The following is a 19125-nucleotide window of genomic DNA, read 5'->3' on the forward strand; positions in this document are numbered from 1 at the left end:
TGACAGACAAATGATAATGAGGGGTGTAAATTTGCTGTGATCACTCAAGAAAGAGACGTTGGTATCACTGTGGATAGTTCTCTTCCTCTGTAGCATGGGGTACAGATCACAGCTAGAGGATTCTCTGCATCTTGGGGTCTTCAAAGTATTTGAAGGCTTCAATATCTGAGATATAGGTGAGAGGATTATTCTAGGAGGGGTGGGTGAGATTCTGTGGCCTGCACTGTGCAGGGGGTCAGACTAGATGATCATAATGGTCCCTTCTGACCTTAAAGTCTATGAGTCTTAAAACATCCACTCGCTGTGCAACAACACTCCGAGAAAAAAAAGCTAACAGAACGTTGGGAACCAGTAGGAAAGGGATAAATAATAAGACAGAAAATATCTTATTGCCTCGATATAAATTCATAGTACACCCACTTCATGAATACTGTGTGCAGGGGTGGTTGCAAGAAATATTTATTTGAATTGGAAAAGGTTCAGAAAAGAGCAACAAAAATTATTAGGCGTATGGAAGGGCTTTCATATGAGGAAAGGTTAATAAGGCTGGAACTTTTCAGCTTGGAAATAAGATGATCATGACTGGTGTGGAGAAAGTAAACATGGAAAGTGCTATTTAGTCCTTCTCATAACACAAGAATCAGGATTTACCACATGAAATTAATAGGCAGCAGGTTTAAAACAAAGAAACAGAGGTATTTTTAATGCAACACACAACCTGTGGAACTCCTTGTCAGAGGATTTTGCAAAGGCCAAGACTATACCAGAGTTCAAATAAGAACAAGCTAAATTTATGGAGGATAGGTCCATCAACAGCTATTATCCAGGATGCACAGAGATGGTGTCCCTAGACTCTATTTGCCAGAATCTGGGACTAGATTACAGGGAATGGTCCATGTGATCAGGGTGCGACAAATAATATAATCTACTCGCCTGTGGCAAGTAGATTTCAACCCGGAAGAGCCAGGTTCAGGTGATCTGCGCATGCGCAGATCGCCGGACAGTGCGGCTGGCGAGCGGGGCTTGCCGCGGTTCGGCGAGCCCTGCGTGTGATGATTGCCTGTTCTGTTCATTCCCTCTAGGGCAACTGACATTGGCCACTGTCAGAAGATAAGATACTGGGCTGGATGGACCTTTGGTCTGTCCCAGGATGGTTGTCCTTATGTTATGTTCTTACAGAGGGTAAAGTGGCTTCCAAAATATAGGTGAAGCCAAATGCCTATTAAATTTCAAGCAACCTGGTCAACAGGCTCAAGGCCCCAAACCTGGGGGTGGACAGAGGGGAAAAAAGCATCCCCGTGAGTGTCCTGGACATGTATTTTTCACATTAGTACATTTAGCTTCTTAATTGATTCCTAATTCATTCAAAAGTAATTATGCTGGAACTAATTCCCTTTCCTTTTTTAAAAGCCTTTTATAAATCCTAAAGGGTTGATATTATCTCCTTTGGTTTGAGTGTTACAGCTACAGGCCGGTACCCACGTGAATAGGACTTTTAAAGCTTAAGCTTCACAATTTAAAAGGAAAGCTGACACTTTACAGCCCATTTTACCTGTGGCCACTGGCCGCCTGATGTTGCTCGTTTAGTTATCTCATTGATTGTATTCCTTCGAGAATCTGGGTCTACACGTGAAACCACTACAGGCTGGAGGGCTCTGAGAATTGCTGTGAAAGAAAGATTCCAGTTATCCTTATTATTCATAGCAGACTAATAGCCCAGAAATCCAACTTGAGATCAAGTGCCACTGTCCTAGGCACTGAATAAGTGCATAGTAAGAAACAGACCCTGCCTTGATCAGCTTCCAGTCTAAATAGAAAAGACAGACCAAGGATGGGAAAATCATGATATTACTGCCCCTAATAAAGAGAAATTGTGTGATTTCTACCCAAGTTCAAACAAGCTGTGGCACAAACTGAATGCAGGTCTCCCAAGTCCCAATCCTGCACTGACTGTGAGACCATCTTTCCTGCCCTGTACTCCCTACGCTACATAGCAAATATAAGTACATCTCTCATGCTAGCCTAGTGTTTTTGGGTTATTTTTCCTAGTTGCCTACTGGGAGTTGGGCTTTGAGTTATATTGCTTTTGAAAAATGCTGTAAACTTCAGGCTGGCCACCATAAACAATAAAGGATGTGAGATTAGTGAAAGGGCTACAGCATATATATGTCCCAAAGTAATAATAAAAGTACAAGTCTTCTTTTTTCTTGGGGAGAGAGGCGGAGGAGGATCAGACAAAGGGAAAAATCAAGCATATATCCTATTCTAAAAACTGGTTTCTTTTTTACATAACTTCTTCACAGCCCTGTGACACATACACAAAAAGCAGAAATACTCAGAGAGCTTAAGCCTAGGAAGCAGTGGCAAGAATATGCCATTTTTTAAAATTTCCTTAGTATGGATTTGTTCTGCATTTTCTTTATATAATTCTCCACCCCCAACACACTAAGTAATTTGTAGCTCATCTGCAAATCAAGCATTTTAAGGACCTGACAAATCCATTCATCCATCCCTGTCAAGTAATAAATTTAGGATGGCAAGAGGACAACTTAGCTTGGCAAGTGGGCAGCTTAACTATCAGTTTATATATAGAACATAAGGTTACCATATATATCGAACATAAGGTCATTTGTTTTTAAACCGACATCCCCAACTTACAGCCCCTTTATCTTTCTCCTCCTTCCTTCCACCCAACAGTCAGGAATTTCTGGGAAGCTCCCAACCATTCCCCATTCCATTCAGGTTGCCCAAAGCCAAACACCATCAAACAGGAGAATCTTCTGGCTCATGACTAGAGGGATAACTGTCAAAGGTCACTTGAGTCATGTACAGAAGTCATGTCCATTGTCTTAATGGAGCTAAAAAGAATGACAAGACAGTGTTAAGTAGCGTAAGACAGTGGAGATATAGGTCAGCTTTTCAAAGATATTTAGACTCCTAAGATGCATGGTGGGATATTCAGAAAAGCCTAAGGAAGGTAGGAGCCTACCTTCCATTGAGTTCCAAAAATCCCACTAGGGACCTAGTTGCATTTTTAAGTGCCTAAATCTCTGAACATCTGGCACTTTTTAAATAGGACTTTGGCTCCTATGCCACTATGATACTTTTAATCCTTTATCTGTAACTTCATAAATACTTACTGCCAAATACTGGGGCTGACAGGTTCTCTAATCTGGATACCATGGACGGCAATCCAGCTATGACACAAACAATTCCATCAAAGAAGCTTGAGTGAGGAGCTACAACGAAGATTGGGGCTTCCAAGGGTCCTGCTACTTTCCCCTTCACTTTAACTTGGAAGCCCATCAAGAAGAAAATAACATGAGCAAAGCACTGGAGGGCACACTGGGTCATTGTCCTTTAAAAACAAAATAAATAGCATGCATAAGTGAATAAATTCCATTAGTTGCTCAGGCCATCATTTCTTTCCCACCTTAAAATAAGGAGCATGTAAGTAGGGTTTCCATACTGGAACTATATCTATGTGGGAAACCAGATGCTACTGCTCCTTTTTATTTTAAACACCGTACAGATTCCACTTTGAATCAAACTTATCCAGTCAAATAGCATCAATCTTATTTTTTAATGATCAGTTTTAATAAAGAAACCCTGATTAAGATAGAAAATGATCATGTTCCTTTAAAGAGGCATTTTAACTCTTAGCTACTCCACAGTTTTTCTGCAACCCATTTCCGATTTGTTATTCACGCCTGGTATCATATGACTGCAATGAGGGAAGAATCTGGAATGCACCCAAGATATTGAAAGGCCCAAAGCTGAGTGATAAAATCCCAGAATCCCTACTTAATAAACATAACTGTGAAACAGCTCTTTGGTGACATCACAGCTAGAAGAGACTTGTGAGGTGTCACATTTTTGCTGTCATCCATAATAATATTGAGCAATCTGAGCACAAAGGTGGCCAAACATAAACTCTGTCTATAATGAAACATCAGCAATATACAGGAATGTATTTTCTTGTTCCCATCATTCTTGAGTAGAAATCCAAAGGTGTTTTTACTTCCTTTCTTAGTAAGTACTCCAATCCACAGTCCAAATATTCCTTTCCCGCACCACCTGTAAGGAAAGGCCTGTCTTGCAAAATGCCTGTCTTTAACAACTAAATTAATCCCAAAGTCTCTGCAGTAATGAGCTGAGCATGCTACATAGCTCGCCACACAGATTATTTGAAAATTGCATGAGGCTGCAAAACCCTTATTTCTGTTTTACAATCACTCAGAACAAATGCACCAAAAATGCTGTTAAATTTCAAGATGTGAAGCAAACACAATTATCCACAACATGTATTTGCAATCCTTCTTTGATCTATCATTTAAAATATCTTTGGTTATTTCTAAAGGAAACATTTTATTAAAGTTTGGAGCTTTTAAAATACACCACTAAAAGTTACCCAAAGTTTGACAATTGCTTTTTACCTCTTCCATCCCACGAGTGGCACAGACTCTCTCCCAGAAGAGCAGAAAGCTGCAAGTGCTGCAAATGGCCATGCTAGCAGCAAAATTAATGCAATGCATATAGCACGAAGTGGAAGCAGGATAATTCCCAACAGGACAGTCTGCAGAGAGGGAAAAAAAGAAAGAAAAGATTGAACTACATGACAAATTTCCATCCAGTTGAGATAGTCAGTAACCAAACAGCATTACCATCTTTTTGTTTTCTCAGTCCTGGTCCTAGGGAACACACCCACAATGCAAAGCCTAATTTTGGAACAGCCTCAGCAGAACCACAAACTAATCTGGAATGCAAATATTTGACAGAGTACTAAACTTTATTATGCTGTAACTCTATTCTGCTTTATTCTACAACTAGAAGATTTAGTTGCACAGGTACTTCATTTTTATGTTTTGGAAAATAAAATGAAAATGTCCGTGCATAATTTGAATCATTGCTCTGGGATGGAGTTGGGGATGAGGGGTTGCAGGTTGCTCTGGAGAAAGAGGACTACCCCACTCTCTTATGGCAGCAGTTTGGGGCTAGGGAAGAAGCACCTCTCTATGGTGGCTGCAGCTCCCACAGGCACAGCCAAGGGAGGAGTGCGTATCCCCCAGCTGGGTTAGATCCAAGTTTGCCCCCTGCGTTCACCATCCAGACTGAGGAATGCAGCAAACTGTGCACTTTCTAGAGATGTAAAAATGTGATTAAAAATGTAACCATATAACCACTCTGAATCATAATGGTTGCATGTGCTGCCGGCTCTGCTTAAATACTGGCAGTTGAATGCACCACAGACAAGAGGCTGCTTCGGCAGGCTCTGCAAGGATGGAGCAGCCCCCTTCCAGGGGTGGATGGGAAGCCCCTCCAGCCCCTATTGGTAAACTGGGATCAGTAAGCATTACCCATTTAGGGTGAGGCTTACTGGTTGACCTTTCACATCCTTAGCACTTTCCCCTCACTTCCCAATGAAGAGGAACAGTCAGCAATGTCCTTGTACAAATCGGGGAGAGAGGAGGGCTTCAGCCCCACCGCCCTCCCTAAAGGGTGCCCTTGGTGGGGCTTGAGGCTGTGGCAGTCCTAGAGGGGGGCATGTCCCTCCCCACCCTCTCTCACCGGCTTGGTGATTCTGACTGTTTCCTGTATAGTTTTATGAGAAGCAATACCTTTCCAGGCATATCCCAATTTCTTGGTACAACCAAACCCTTACTTTGCTTTAAGCTCTGATAGGAGGAAACTGTATACTGAATTTGGTGGTCCTTGCCCTTACTGTTTAGGAGAAGTTCTTGAGCAAACAGACAAACTGCTGGAGGGTAGGAATACGGTCCAGAGCAGAGGTGGGCAATAATTTTTTGTAATTTTTGTAATAATTTTTGGCGGGGCCTCAAGCAGAAGGGGCGAGACCAGGATACTTCCGGGCTCCCCACCACCCGAAACCATGATTGGTCTGGGGGTGGGAGAGCACCTTTGTCCAACCGTCCACACCTCCCCGTTTTCCCTAGGTGCCCATGCCCCTGGCTGGGAGGAGACTTCCCATGCTCCCCCGCCCCCTGGTCAATCAGGGCCTGGGGGTGGGGGAGCATTTGAAGTTTCCTCCGCTCTGTCCCTGCCCTGCATAGCGCTTAAAAGCACCATAAGCTCCTGGCAGGGCAGGAGGAGGCATCGTGTGCTCCCCACCCCCAGGCTAATCAGGGCCGGGGGCAGGGGAGCGCGCAAAGTCTTCTCCCGCCTTGCCAGGAACATGCAGCACTTCTAAGTGCTGCGTGCTCCTCACAGGGCAGGGCCAGGGCAGAGGAAACTTTGTGCGCTCCTCCACCCTCAGGCCCTAACTGGCCTGGGGATGAGGGAGTGTGCAAAGCCTCCTCCAGCCCTGCCAGGAGTGCCTGGCGCTTCCAAGCACAGCATGCTCCTGGCAGAGCAGAGGAAACTTCGCACACTCCCCCCACCCCCAGGCCCTAATTGGCCTAGTGGCAGGGGAGCGGCAAAGCCTCCGCAGGCCGGATCCACCCACTTGGCGGGCCGGATTCTGCCCACGGAGGCCCTTTTGCCCATCCCTGGTCCAGAGTGACCTAGACATATTGGGGGATTGGGCCAAAAGAAAACTGATGAGGATCAACAGGAGAAGTGCAGAATCCTGCACTTAGGAAGGAAGAATCCCAAGCACTGCTACAAGATGGGGATCAACTGGCTAAGCAGCAATTCGGCAGAAAAGGACTGAGGGTTACAGTGGATGAGAAGCTGGATATTAGTCAACAGTGTGCCCTTGTAGCCAAGAAGGTGCATTAGGAGGAGTATTGCCAGCACATCTAGAGAAGTTATTATTCCCCTTTATTCGGCACTGGTGAGGCCACATCTGGAGTATTGCGTCTGCTACAGAAAGGATGTGGACACACTGGAGAAGGTTCAGCAGAGGGCAACAAAATAATTAGGGGGCTAGAGCACATGACTTACGAGGAGAGGCTGTGGGATTTGGGCTTGTTTAGTCTGCAGAAGAGTGAGGGGGGATTTGATAGCAGCCTTTAACTACCTGAAGGGAGGTTCCAAAGAGGATGGAGAGAGGCTGTTCTCAGTAGTGACGGATGACAGAAATAGGAACAATGGTCTCAAGCTGCAGTGGGGGAGGTCTAGGTTGGATATTAGGAAATACTATTTTACCAGGAGGGTGATGAAGCACTGGAATGGGTTCCCTGGGGAGATGGTAGAATCTCCATCCCTAGAGGTTTTTAAGTCCTGGCTTGACAAAGCCCCTTGATATAATCCTTGGATGATTTAGTTGGAGTTGGACTCGATGACCTCCTGAGGTCTCTTCCAGCCCTATGATTTTAAACTCTTAAAATATATAGTAGATACTGCTGCTGTGTATAACATGTATATGCACAAATCATAGTCATCACAAGATATGACTAGATGCCATGAAGACTCTCAACATAACTAATCACAATGAAATAGGATAATTACTTAATCATTTAAGAAATCTTGAAATAATTCCACAATGTTTTTCAATCAGGTCAAAAACAAAATTCAGTATAAACAAAAGTAGCTATTTTGGGAACCCCTCATTTTGAAAGTTATATCTCAATTATCATTACATTCATATCCATTTACCAATGAACTTCCAACACTAGACAGGTGCATTGCAGCAAGAAGTGTATCATGCAAAAAACAAGCAAGTTATTTTAGCGTCAGATCAGATAATTGGCTCTAATTAGCAACCATGCAAGCATTACCATTTTTAAACCAGTAGCAGCATTCCTCCCTCAAAGACAGCATTTCTAATCTGATTTTTACAAATGACTACTTTGTGGTCAGTAAATAAAGGCCAAACATCTGCCCCACTCAGGAAATAACCTCTGAAAACATTAATGCAGCTGAATGATCTCTACCAAACTATCAATCCGCTGTATTGATTCTTACCTCTCCCTTTTAAATGAACTATTGTTTATAATTCATGCTGGAGATTTAAAACATTTCTAAGTATTATTCATCCTATTTTTAGGGCCATCGCAAGGGGGGGCACAGGGCCTGGGCAACACTTCCCAGTGCCCCAGTCATGGGACCCGAGGCAACTGCCCCACCCCCACCTCCGAAGCAACACAGCCCAGAGGATTACTGGGCTCTAGTGCAGTGGCAGCAGGAGTCCCCTCCCCACACACACTCACCACTCGGCGGGCGGAAGCCAGAGCAGCCCAGCAGCCTGCTCCACTCTAGCACACCACCCTCCCAGTCTGCTGTGCCTCACTTCTCCACAGTGGCAGGAAGTTGGGCACACCATGGCTGCAGTGCTCTGCTTCTTGCTGCCACTGAGCAGCCGTGCACAGCAAACCAGGAGAGGGTGGCAGGGCAGCATGGAGAGAACTGCCAGACCACTCTGGCTCCCGCTGCGCACGTGGTGAGTGCGACGGGGGAAGGTGACCCTTGCTGGTGCTGTGCTGGGCCATAATCCTGCAGGTCCCTCCCATCCATAGGACAGTTGGGATGGCCTCCGCAGGCCCCCAAAAACATGGGGTCTGGGGCAGCCGCCCCGATTCATCTTATGGATGGAACAGCTCTGCCTATTCTTCCATACATTCCTTTGGCTCCAACGTTCCTTTTGTCTGTCTCTCATGCACTTGTTTCAGCATTCCTTCAGTCTTGTCATGGCATCCCCCTGCTCCAAAGACAACTAGATCTTCTTCATTCAAAAGTAAATTTGGCCTTATTTATTTTCGAAGTATTAATATTAATACTGCTCAGCCTAGAAGCCCAGGACAAGGATTGGGGCTCACTGTGCTAGGCATAAAGTCAGTCCTTGCCCCCAAGGCGATGCACAAAACTACACACAGAAGCAACAGGGAAAACACAATGTGTGAGTGATTATTATCAGTACCGTACAAGGGAGTGGTCATAATACACCAGCTGCCTAACCGTTCTCTATTATGGAGTAAGCACTGTGGCAGAGATGAGTTTTGAAGAGGGATTTGACGGAGGGCAATGTAGTGGCTTTGTAGATACGCAGGAGGAACTCCTTCCATATGGAAATAGCAACATGGGAGCAAATATTGCTGGTTTAAAAAAATGCACTATGAAGAGTGGCACTGTTGCCTTTGAGAGTGCACTTCTAATTATTTGCACTGCAATGAATCCATATCTGAGAGATGCCATGGTTACGAGTTAAAAATCACAAACTTGTGGCTAATGGCAAGCTGTTCTTTTAATGAGGTTGGTATCAGCCACATGAATTATTAGTGGGCAGTAAAGGGATGTAAAAGGGTAGTCAAACAGTTGACTGCCCAGTTAGCCCAGGCTCATCGGGCAGTTGAGTTGACTACTCGCATACCCCTTCCCCTTGCTGGCTCTATATCAGCAGCAGCAAAGGGTGAGGGAGAAGCAGGAGCTGGTGCTGGGGGGAAGATGGCTTAAAAGCCAGTTCCCCCTAGCACTGTCTGCATGGGGGGAGGGGCAAGGAAGGCAGAGTCACAACAGAGGTAGTGAGCATGCCCCGCCCTCCCCCATCAGCTAATTGAGTAGTTGATGGAAATTCCATTAACTACTCAATTAGCTAATTATCTGCAATTTAACATCCCTAGGACAGTAGCAAAAAGTATTTTTTTTCTCAGTAGAAGACTCTTGGCTGATTTCACAAGCCAGAGGGCAGATTACGCGAGTGACCCTGAATGACAGCAGGTATGGTATGATACATCAGCAGACACAGTAGCCCATAAGTTTTAAGTTTCCTATTTTAACCTCACAAAATCTAGCCTGAGCTATTTTCTGTCCTCTACTAGGTGATGAAGCAGAAATCAACCACACAGTGATCCAGAAAGCAAACACCTGGCATCAACACCATCTGTGCATCTGCCTGAAATAGATTAATACATTTCTTATGATTTCTGAACGGCCTTCTCTTCCAGCTATTTTAAACCTTTAACCGCAGTCAATGCATACACACCTCCAGATTTATTTTCACAAAGAGTGTGTCTAGACTACAGGGTTTTGTCGACAAAACTGGACCTTTGTTGACAAAACTATACCTGCGTCTACACTGCCACTGAGTTCTGTCGACATAACGTCGACAGAACTCAGCAGTTTTGTCGACGGCTGTAAACCTCATTCTACGAGGAATAATGCCTTTTGTCGACAGAGTTCTGTCGACAGAAGGCTTTATTGCATCTACACTGAGCTTTGCGTCTACACTGTCATGTCGACAAAGCGGCTTGCTTTGTCGACAGAACTGGCTGTAGTCTAGATGCTCTTTGTCGACAGAAGCTTTGTCGACAGTATGTGTACGTCTAGACTACATGCCTCTGGTGACAGAGGCATGTAGATTAGACTACCCAGCATAGGAAAATGAAGCGACGATTTAAATAATCGCCGCTTCATTTAAATTAAAATGGCTGCCGTGCTGAGCCGATCAGCTGTTTGTCGGCTCGGCGCGGTAGTCCGACATACCTGGGAGGTCGACAAATGCCTTTGATGTCGACCGGGGAGCGTCCAGACTACCACGCTGAGCCGACAAACAGCTGATCAGCTCAGCGCGGCAGCCATTTAAATTTAAATGAAGCGGCGATTATTTAAATCGTCACTTCATTTTCCTATGCCGGGTAGTCTAATCTACATGCCTCTGTCACCAGAGGCATGTAATCTACATGTACCCTATCTGTCAACAAAAGCCTGTAGTCTAGACATACCCAAAATGGAAGAGAGCTACCCAAGCCAAAAAGCGCTAGGGTCTGTGATTATTACAAACACCCAGAATAGGTAGCATTGGCTTTAATTATTTATATTATCATTCTGCTAGGCACTGTACATACACATAACAAAAAAAGACAATCTTTGAGTCAAATTGCTTACAATGTGATCTTAAGAACATAAGAATGGCCACGCAAGGACAGACCAATGGTCTATTCAGCCCTGTATCCTGTCTCTAACGGTGGCCCACCCCCAATGTTTGAAAAGGAATGTGCAGATTAGGGCAATTTGAGTAATGCAACTCTTGTTGTCCAGTCCAAGCTTCTGACAGGTGGAAGTTTAAGGACATTCAAAGCATGGGGGTGCACCCTCTTGGCTACCAGCTATTGCAAGACCAATCCTCCATGAACTTGTCTATTTCTTTTCTAAACCCAGTTACATTTTTGGCCTTCACATCTGTGGCAATGAGTTCCAGTGGCTGACTGAGTTGTGTGAAGAAATACTTCCTTTTCTTTGTTTTAAACATACTGCCTATTAATTTCATTAGGTGATCCCAGGTTCTTGTGTTATATGAATGAGTAAATAACACTTCCCTATTCACTTTTTCTTCTTATTCATTATTTTATAAACTTCCAGGATGATTTTTCTGCCCAACTTTAAAGCAATGAATTATAATTCTGCCTTTCCACATTGGTCTCCATTCATGCAATCTCATACTTTGGCCTGTCTTTCTGCTACCTCCTGGATGTCCACCACTAGTTTACCCTGAACAAAATCAAAACTGAACTCATTAGACTCTCTCCCAAATCCAGTGCTCTAAGCCAGTATCTGAAAATACACGCTGTCAGTCTTGGGGTTAGCTTTGTCTCCTTCTTCCCCTATGTCTTCACACGGTAAGTTTTATACCAAAACATTACTAAAATCTAGCCCTTTTTCTCTCACCCAGCTAGGCCTGTATCATCTGCCTCTTCCTCTTCTCTAGCTTCTCTGACAAGCATGTTGCCCCCATTCCTGCTAATCCATTAAAAATACTGTTGACAAGAACATGTTCTTTACCCTTTGCTCCCACTACACCATCCTTTTCTCTGAATCCGTCCACATTTTTCAGCCATTCAAATTCAAGCTTCCTGTCCTTATCTTCCCTGCTCTTCAAAATTCTGTCCCTCTAACATATGGTACTCTAGTCTTTTTCCCCCCCACATTTTGTTATTGGGATATCAGCAGTTACGCGGTTTACTGGCAACCCAGCTGTGGGGGGAGCAGCACCTCAACCACAGGATCCCATGTAAACATTAGCTGATTAAATGGAATTTTATATCCCTACCTACTTCACTTTGCCAATTATGGCAAACTCCATTTGTTTACTTTTCTCACGAGTGTTTCTGATTTCTTCCATGATACCAATTATGCTTATGTAACTCACTGGTCAGTGTGTTTTCCTCTGTGCCCATGCCATACAAGATAAGCCTCTGATAGCTCCCAGCTAGAGAGTGTACCCTGAACTCAAGATGCAGCGACTCAAGTTTTTAGCCCTAGTGGTCTCCAGTTCAATTCCTAATGTTGGCCAAGATGGTGCCTGTTACACATAAATATGCATTCTGAATTAATCTACAAAATTACTACCGTCTCCTCAATACACTCTTTTGGTGTTAGGCCCATGAAAACCAGCCAACCTGTCAATGATAGATTGTGCAGCCGTCAAGGCTAGCAGATTTTATGTATTTTAAAAGACAACCCCCTCAATGAACTAGCTCCAGACTGGACATAGCAGGCCACAATCAAGCTTGGGAATAGTTAAATCCATGTACAGCCATGTGATCTTATTTCTAAACAGCCTTCTCCATCATTAACTTTGTTTAATCATGTTTGTTACATCTGTTTCAAATCTGACTACAAGCTCTCTGCAGCAAAGGCTACATCTTCCTGGTCAGTTTGTACAGCATAATCTTTTTTAAATCTTAATTGGTGCCTCTGATGACAACCACAATATAAATAGTAGCCTTTGTGTTCTGCTTGACTTGACAGGCTATTCTGATACAACACCCCTTTATTGTTACAGACATTATAACACACACAGATTTTTAATGGAGGGCTATTGAGCTATAAAATCCAAATTAACACAACAAAGTTACTATGATCCTTTTTCTCCATCACCTATAGGACAGGACACACACATTTAATATTAGAGGGATACATCATAAATGAAAGTAAATAAATTATTAAGTACTGAGACAAATTTAGGACCACTAAACCTACTGTCTTACGACTCCTGAGCAGCTAAACCAATTCCAGCAGCTATGACTGCCTATATTGTGGGATGCGAGGCTAGGTAACATCCGCTGCTTGTTTCTACAGATTTATATTACTTTATTCAGGTGGTTCCAAATCCAACTAAACTTGTGTGACAAGCAAACCATACCCAGAATCTTACTCTTCTAAACAGGTGCACTCTGACATTAAAAATATTATTTAAAAGTAAATTGCTATGTTGCCATATATAAAGCTTGAGATCTTTTACAGCTGACTTCACTTTTCATTATCACTGACATTCTATTTACCTTTTGCGTTGCACTCAAATCCAACAATGAAAACAGACTAACAAGTTTCATTTTCCAGTTTCCATACATTATCACATTGGTAGAGCCCTTGGCATACAGCAGAATAAAGTAGTCTCAACACACCATTAAAATCTTATTTTTTTTAATCTATTAAGCTTTGTTAAAGAGTCAAAAAACTTTTAAAGCCAGAAAAGCCGCCTCAGATTTGGGAACTGAACTATTTGAGACAGTCTCTAATGTACAAGAAAGGGGAGAGCCCATATCTGATTCAACTAGAAATATGATTTTTTATTCTGAAGATCATAGATGAGATAGCAAAATGTGCCTGAAAAGCAAAACCTTCAGTTCCCATAGCCCCTGCCCCCAGTTTCTCTGTCAGGCCTTGACCTGCAAGGTGCACCAAAGGCGAAACTTTGCACTCATGAAGAAACCCAATGACTGTGAGTGAGTGCCAGGCTCACTGCACAGTGCACCGTGAAGCACTCTGGCCTGAAATTGTACTATTTTATAAGCTCACCTCTCCCTCCCACCCCCAGTTTTATAGTTTCATATGTCAACTGCTGAACAAAGTGGAGATTATTATAGAAACCTGGAGTAATGGACCATGGCTTCAAATTGCAGGCTTCTGTTTGAAAACAAGTTTTTGCTAGCATGGAAACATATAACTTTGGAGAAATTACACTAAAGTGAATAGACCTATCCAGACATGTCCAAGAGTAAATATCCTGGTGGTTTTGTATCTGAAGCATGTCAGTCCACTATTAAAACAGAGTAGAGTAAACAAAAATTGCATGTTATTATGCAAGTGTCTTACCATTCCTCCACCTCACCCAACTAGTACTTTTACTGATTTAAATATGCTGTATGATATAGAACTATTTAGAAATCCATTACACACTCACCCCAGGTATTTATTAAAGTATCAGCAGAATGTGGAAGATAATTAGGCCATACTGTGTTGTATTGACTGTCTTTATTGAGAAATGTCAGGTCAAATGTGGTTCAAAAGTTTAGATTTTAATACTATTATTTTAAAAATCTTGTAAACTCTTATTTGTTTCTACATTTTTTTTTAAATTTCAGAAGATGAAGGAAAAAAGTCTGTCATCAAGGCCCATGCTCGTTTGCAGGTCCAGGTCATTAGATTATTAAAATGAGATCATTTTGAACAATGACTTATATTTTATGCTGATTTATTTTACATTTCCTTTAAGCTTTGGTAATATAAACAGCCTAGTCATGTGCATTTTTATTGCTAATGATTTCACTTTCAAGGTGACATGAACTAGAAGAATTAGATTTTGATTGGAAAGTAAATGTTTCCATAGGATTTGTTTTCCCTGGAAAAATTTCTTCTGCTATTAAATTTTATAAATGCTCCCCCACCAGAATCTAAAATCCCAGTGCTGCAACTGGATCTAATTGCAGTATTAGAACCAAATCGTGGGCCAGTTTTGATCTGAATGCCAACATCAAAAGGGATTGTAACTCCGAAGTTTTATGCCTATCTCTGATCCATTGGACCAAAAAATGTAACATCTCCCAGCGCAACGGGAGGTAATTTTTAGGGCAAAACCAAGACTTACTAATACAGTACCCGTGATACTTTCTCTGTGTAAGATGACTGACAGCTGTATAGATACTGGGGAGCTGGGGGGGGGGGTTATTTGTATGAACAGCTCCTACGTTAATCACACAGTGGAAGCACTTTGTACTCTTCCGGGTGTATATGCAATTTAGGAGGTCCCCTTCCTTTCAATTTAGATGGGTGTTGCAAACACCTTGCAACAACCCCACAAGCTGATGGAGGGAAAAGGCAAACCGCGCTGTTTAAACACTGCGCATGCTGCCCAGCCCATGCCAGCACACCCGCAGGGCCAGTCGGGCCGCTTTCCCCAAGGGAGAGTTGCTGGAGGGAGACTGTTTAGTCCTGCTGCCGGCTAGGTGCGCTTAAGCAGGGGAAGGGCCGCCCGGGTAACCAGCGCCGCCCGCCCAGGCATAAGCAGCCTCCTTCCCTTCACTTTGAACTAGCCGCAGCGCCTCCGCCGCTAGCTGCGCGCGCGGCCGGGGTGGGAAGCGGAGCACCGCGCGCAGCCGGGGCCAGACCCTTCCCCTGGACCCCGCTTGCACGAGCCCGTGGCTGCCCTGTGGATCCCTCCCGCCTTACCCGGACTTTGTCCTTGGCGCTCAGGCGCCGCTCGAGCACGAAGGGGTTGAGGACGCTGGGCGGGTAGAGGGACTGCTGCCTGGGCAGGGTGAAGAGACGCTGCGCCATGGCCCCGCCGCGCCCCGCTCCGGCGGCTGCCGCCTCTGTGCACAGAGACATTGCTGCGGAACCCGGCGCCGGGCTGCTCCACCTCCTGCAGCCCCGTGCGCATGAGCCGCCCGGGGGCCGTGGGAGGCTGTCCCGGCGGGGGGGCCCTGGGTTCTCCCGTCCCGCCCCGGGTGTCGGTGGCTACAGAGCCGCAGGAAGGCTGAGAAGGGGGGGGGGGTGTTAAAGGCAGCCTAGACTGGCCACTGGTCTTTTGTGGGCACTGCCCAGCGAGCACAGCCAGCCCCAGAGCCCTTGTGGGTCCCTCTTCTGGGGGCTGGGAAAGAAACTGCCCCAGGAGTAGAGTCCCTGTTCCTCCTACAGGAGCTGTGGCCAAAGCTAACGCAGGAAGGTGGGCCCCCAGAGTTTCCACCTCGATGGACTCTGAGTGCAGCCTCTCTGAGAACAACATACCAATGGCCATACTGGGTCAGAACAAAGGTCCATCTAGCCCAGTAGCCTGTCTGCAGACAGTGGCCAATGCCAGATGCCTGAGAGCTAGGGAACACATCAGGTAATCATCAGGTGATCCCTCTCCTCTCATCCACTTCTAGACAAACAGAGGCTCAGGACAACATTCCTACCTATCCTGGTTAATAGCCATTGATGGACCTAACCTTCATAAATCTATCTAGTTGTTTTCTGAACCCTGTTAAACTCATAGTTCTTACAACATCCTCAGAGAAGGGGTGGAGTAGAGGCAGGGCCTGAGGGAAGCCACATTTGGGTTTGAGGTAGATCTTAAATTGAAAAAGCGATCTTGTGGTTAAAAAGGTTGGAGACCAACTGCTCTAGATCATTTATAAAAAAGTTGAATAGGATTCATCCCAGGACAGAGGTAGCACACAGAAAGCCTGGGTAATTTTACATCTTTCTATTTGTAGTAATTATCTGGCCTCCAAATGCCTCAAAGTCTTTACTATTTCTCTCCTCACTACATCCCTGTGAGGCAGGGTACTACCATGGCCTGCATTTCACAAATGATTTTTAATAGTATTTGTGCTTTGAAAGCGCAAAGTGCTGTGTTACAACTAATTAATGATACAAGGATTCTGCCAAATTCTGACCTCAGGTATGCACACACAGCAGCATCTCTCTGCAATGGAACATTCACCAGGCTAAGATTTTCCTTGCTGTCCTTACTGCCATCCCCTCACTACTATTGCTAAGGTTTCTCACTGTCACCTGTCACACCCCCTGTCAGGATACAGCTACAGGACAACCAAAAAAATGATTTAACATGGAATGTCGTGGGGGCCTTTTGACTGCCACACTTGAACTATCTAGAAATGTTACAGATGGAGCAAGAGAAAACCTAAATGCTGACAGGGAGGAGAGGAGACCATAGGCCCCCAAAAAGGCTGACCAAAAATCCAAAGGGCTCTTTGAGTGACAAGGGAATTAGAGGGAATGGGGAGCAGATTTTATTGTGTGTTGTTCTGTAATTGCTGTAGTTTCTCTACCAATAACAGTTTGTTCAAAACCCGACTGCATGACTAGGTGAGCAGCAACCAATTCCTTTCTCACTGGCAGCCAGTCTTCCGTAGAGAATGCAATCACCATAACAGTGCTTAATGAGCTTTGTGGAAAGATTAAGATGTGGCCTAATTCTCCCTCTGTGACCTCTCTCTCACTTATAATGAGAGCCCCTCAGGTACTAAATCTCTGATTCATATTCCTCCCATTTGGGATGATGCGAAGAGTCAAGCTTCTAGGCCCAAAGTCACAATGTCATGAATTCAAAAGTGACCTCTGTCAATCCTTGATCGCTTTTTAAAGCCCTGACTCCATGGACCATGGCTAGAACTAGATGGAAACTGGAATTTCCTGTAGCATTGGAAAGTTTTGTTTCTATAGTGGATTGACAGAGTGGATTAATGGTCCATTTTATAATTAAACTGAGATGAAAAGAAATCTGGGTTGTAGTTTTAGCGTACGGGCTAAATTAGCTCCCATCTTAATGCAGGAGACACAGAATTTACATCAAGCTGAAGGTTAGACCTTACTTCACATGACCAACTATTCTGAGCCTCAATTTTTTTACCCTTTACAGTGATACAGTGTGGTCTTCACACAGGAAGCAGCAAGTCGAAGCTAAGTAAACATAAATGTTCCTGTTGGCAACAACTCAAGAGTGATATCTGTTGCTTATTCTCCCTAACCTTCCATCTCTTGAGCACAGCCAGGTTTTTTATGTAGTGCTTTGGTGATAAGGATATTTTAAATCATTGGGAGTTGGATGCTTAGCATCTCCAAATACCAGACCCTTATTTTCTATATCAAATGCATTTCCATTTGCCAGTGCTGTCCAGGAGCTGTATCCCTTTGGAAAGAGGAGATTCATAGCTTTCTAATTCATTCACTTCTTGTGTTGCTTCAAAGATACCTAATATGTATATAGCAAATCTATGTTAGGCTATTTCACACAATTTAAAAAGTAGTGATTATATTATTTTTCCTTCTGTAGTCAGTACTGTTGCACTGTAACACTGAGGGATCCTGGCTTTGCAGTGAGAAAGAAACACATAATACAAATAAAATGTTTTAACACTCTGAAATAGCCTTTCTGTAAAATATGTAACGTACCAGGATGCAGAATGAGATGGTGAATTGGAAAGGTTTTATTGGCATTCATTTGTAATCCAGCCAGAGTTCCTGAATTTCTGTCAGTGAGTTAGACTGTAACCAGCTGTTCTATGTTTGTACATCCCCTACCACAATCAGGTTCTGGTCTATGACTGAAGTTTCTATGTGAAGCCATAATACCAATGACTTCTATGGAAAATAATATTGCCACCATGAATGTTATGCCTGTCTGGTGTTTTTTATTGTACATCACCAAAATCCACAGATAAGCTTAGAGTTTAATATATATACAATTTAATCATAGTTTGTTTTTATTACTATAAAATATGTAGCTCAAAAAACTATTCTAAGTACTTTGCAGGACTGTAGGAAGATAGATTCTTGCCCTGAAGAGCTTACACTCTTAAGATCCTGTTCTTAAAGTTAAATCTGCTGATGTTGAACCCTTTTGTACAGTATAGCTGTATGGTGTTCTTACAACTTCTGCTAAACAGGTCAGCAGATTGTGGACTCCTAATAATGCCACTTTTGCAGAATATATCCTTTAGAGGGCAGATCTTCCTTTGGTGTGTAAATTTTCATCACTGATGTCAGTGGAGCCATGGCAATTTTAGCACATGTTTTGGAAAGAACTAACTCTCCTTTTGTTTGCAATAGCTAGAATTTGTTCCTATATATCCTCATGCCATAATGATGGGAAATAAAACATCAGAAACTCATTTTAGTATTTATTTCCAAATAACCATGGAACAGAAGAAATACATATTCTGAAGTGTAAGACTAAATACATGCACTCACACATTTTTAAAATTTGCTGTCAATTATTTCTCCTCTATACCAGAAGCTAAGAGATGTTGCTCCTTATAGCCTTTCACTGATTAATAATCCTAATTAGCCCTGTGCCTTAGCTATATAAAACACTCACAAAGGTGTTTTCAACTTATAAATTGAAAACCCACTTTATGTTTCAAGCAGATTTCCATTTGCTTTTGAAAAACGAGCCCCATCTGGTGGTCACAATACTCTACCACAACAAAACTCAGCACTTTG

General features: G+C 43.5%; 1 protein-coding gene across 1 annotated transcript in view; it reads right to left on the reverse strand.

Annotated features, from left to right (window-relative positions):
* Window positions 1–15579, reverse strand: part of LPCAT2 (lysophosphatidylcholine acyltransferase 2) — a 61742-nt gene extending 46163 nt beyond the window's left edge. Inside the window, exons 1-4 of the mRNA XM_006121110.4 lie at window positions 15346–15579; window positions 4437–4576; window positions 3141–3358; window positions 1553–1665 (exon numbers count right to left, since the gene is read on the reverse strand). Coding sequence (XP_006121172.2) covers window positions 1553–1665; window positions 3141–3358; window positions 4437–4576; window positions 15346–15504 — 630 coding nt within the window. The 5' untranslated portion in view covers window positions 15505–15579. The remainder of the gene's footprint in view (window positions 1–1552; window positions 1666–3140; window positions 3359–4436; window positions 4577–15345) is intronic.
* Window positions 15580–19125: the final 3546 nt, after the last annotated feature.

This window comes from Pelodiscus sinensis, chromosome 12, assembly GCF_052426305.1.
Source record: "Pelodiscus sinensis isolate ZL-2025 chromosome 12, ASM5242630v1, whole genome shotgun sequence".
Lineage (NCBI taxonomy): Eukaryota > Metazoa > Chordata > Testudines > Trionychidae > Pelodiscus > Pelodiscus sinensis.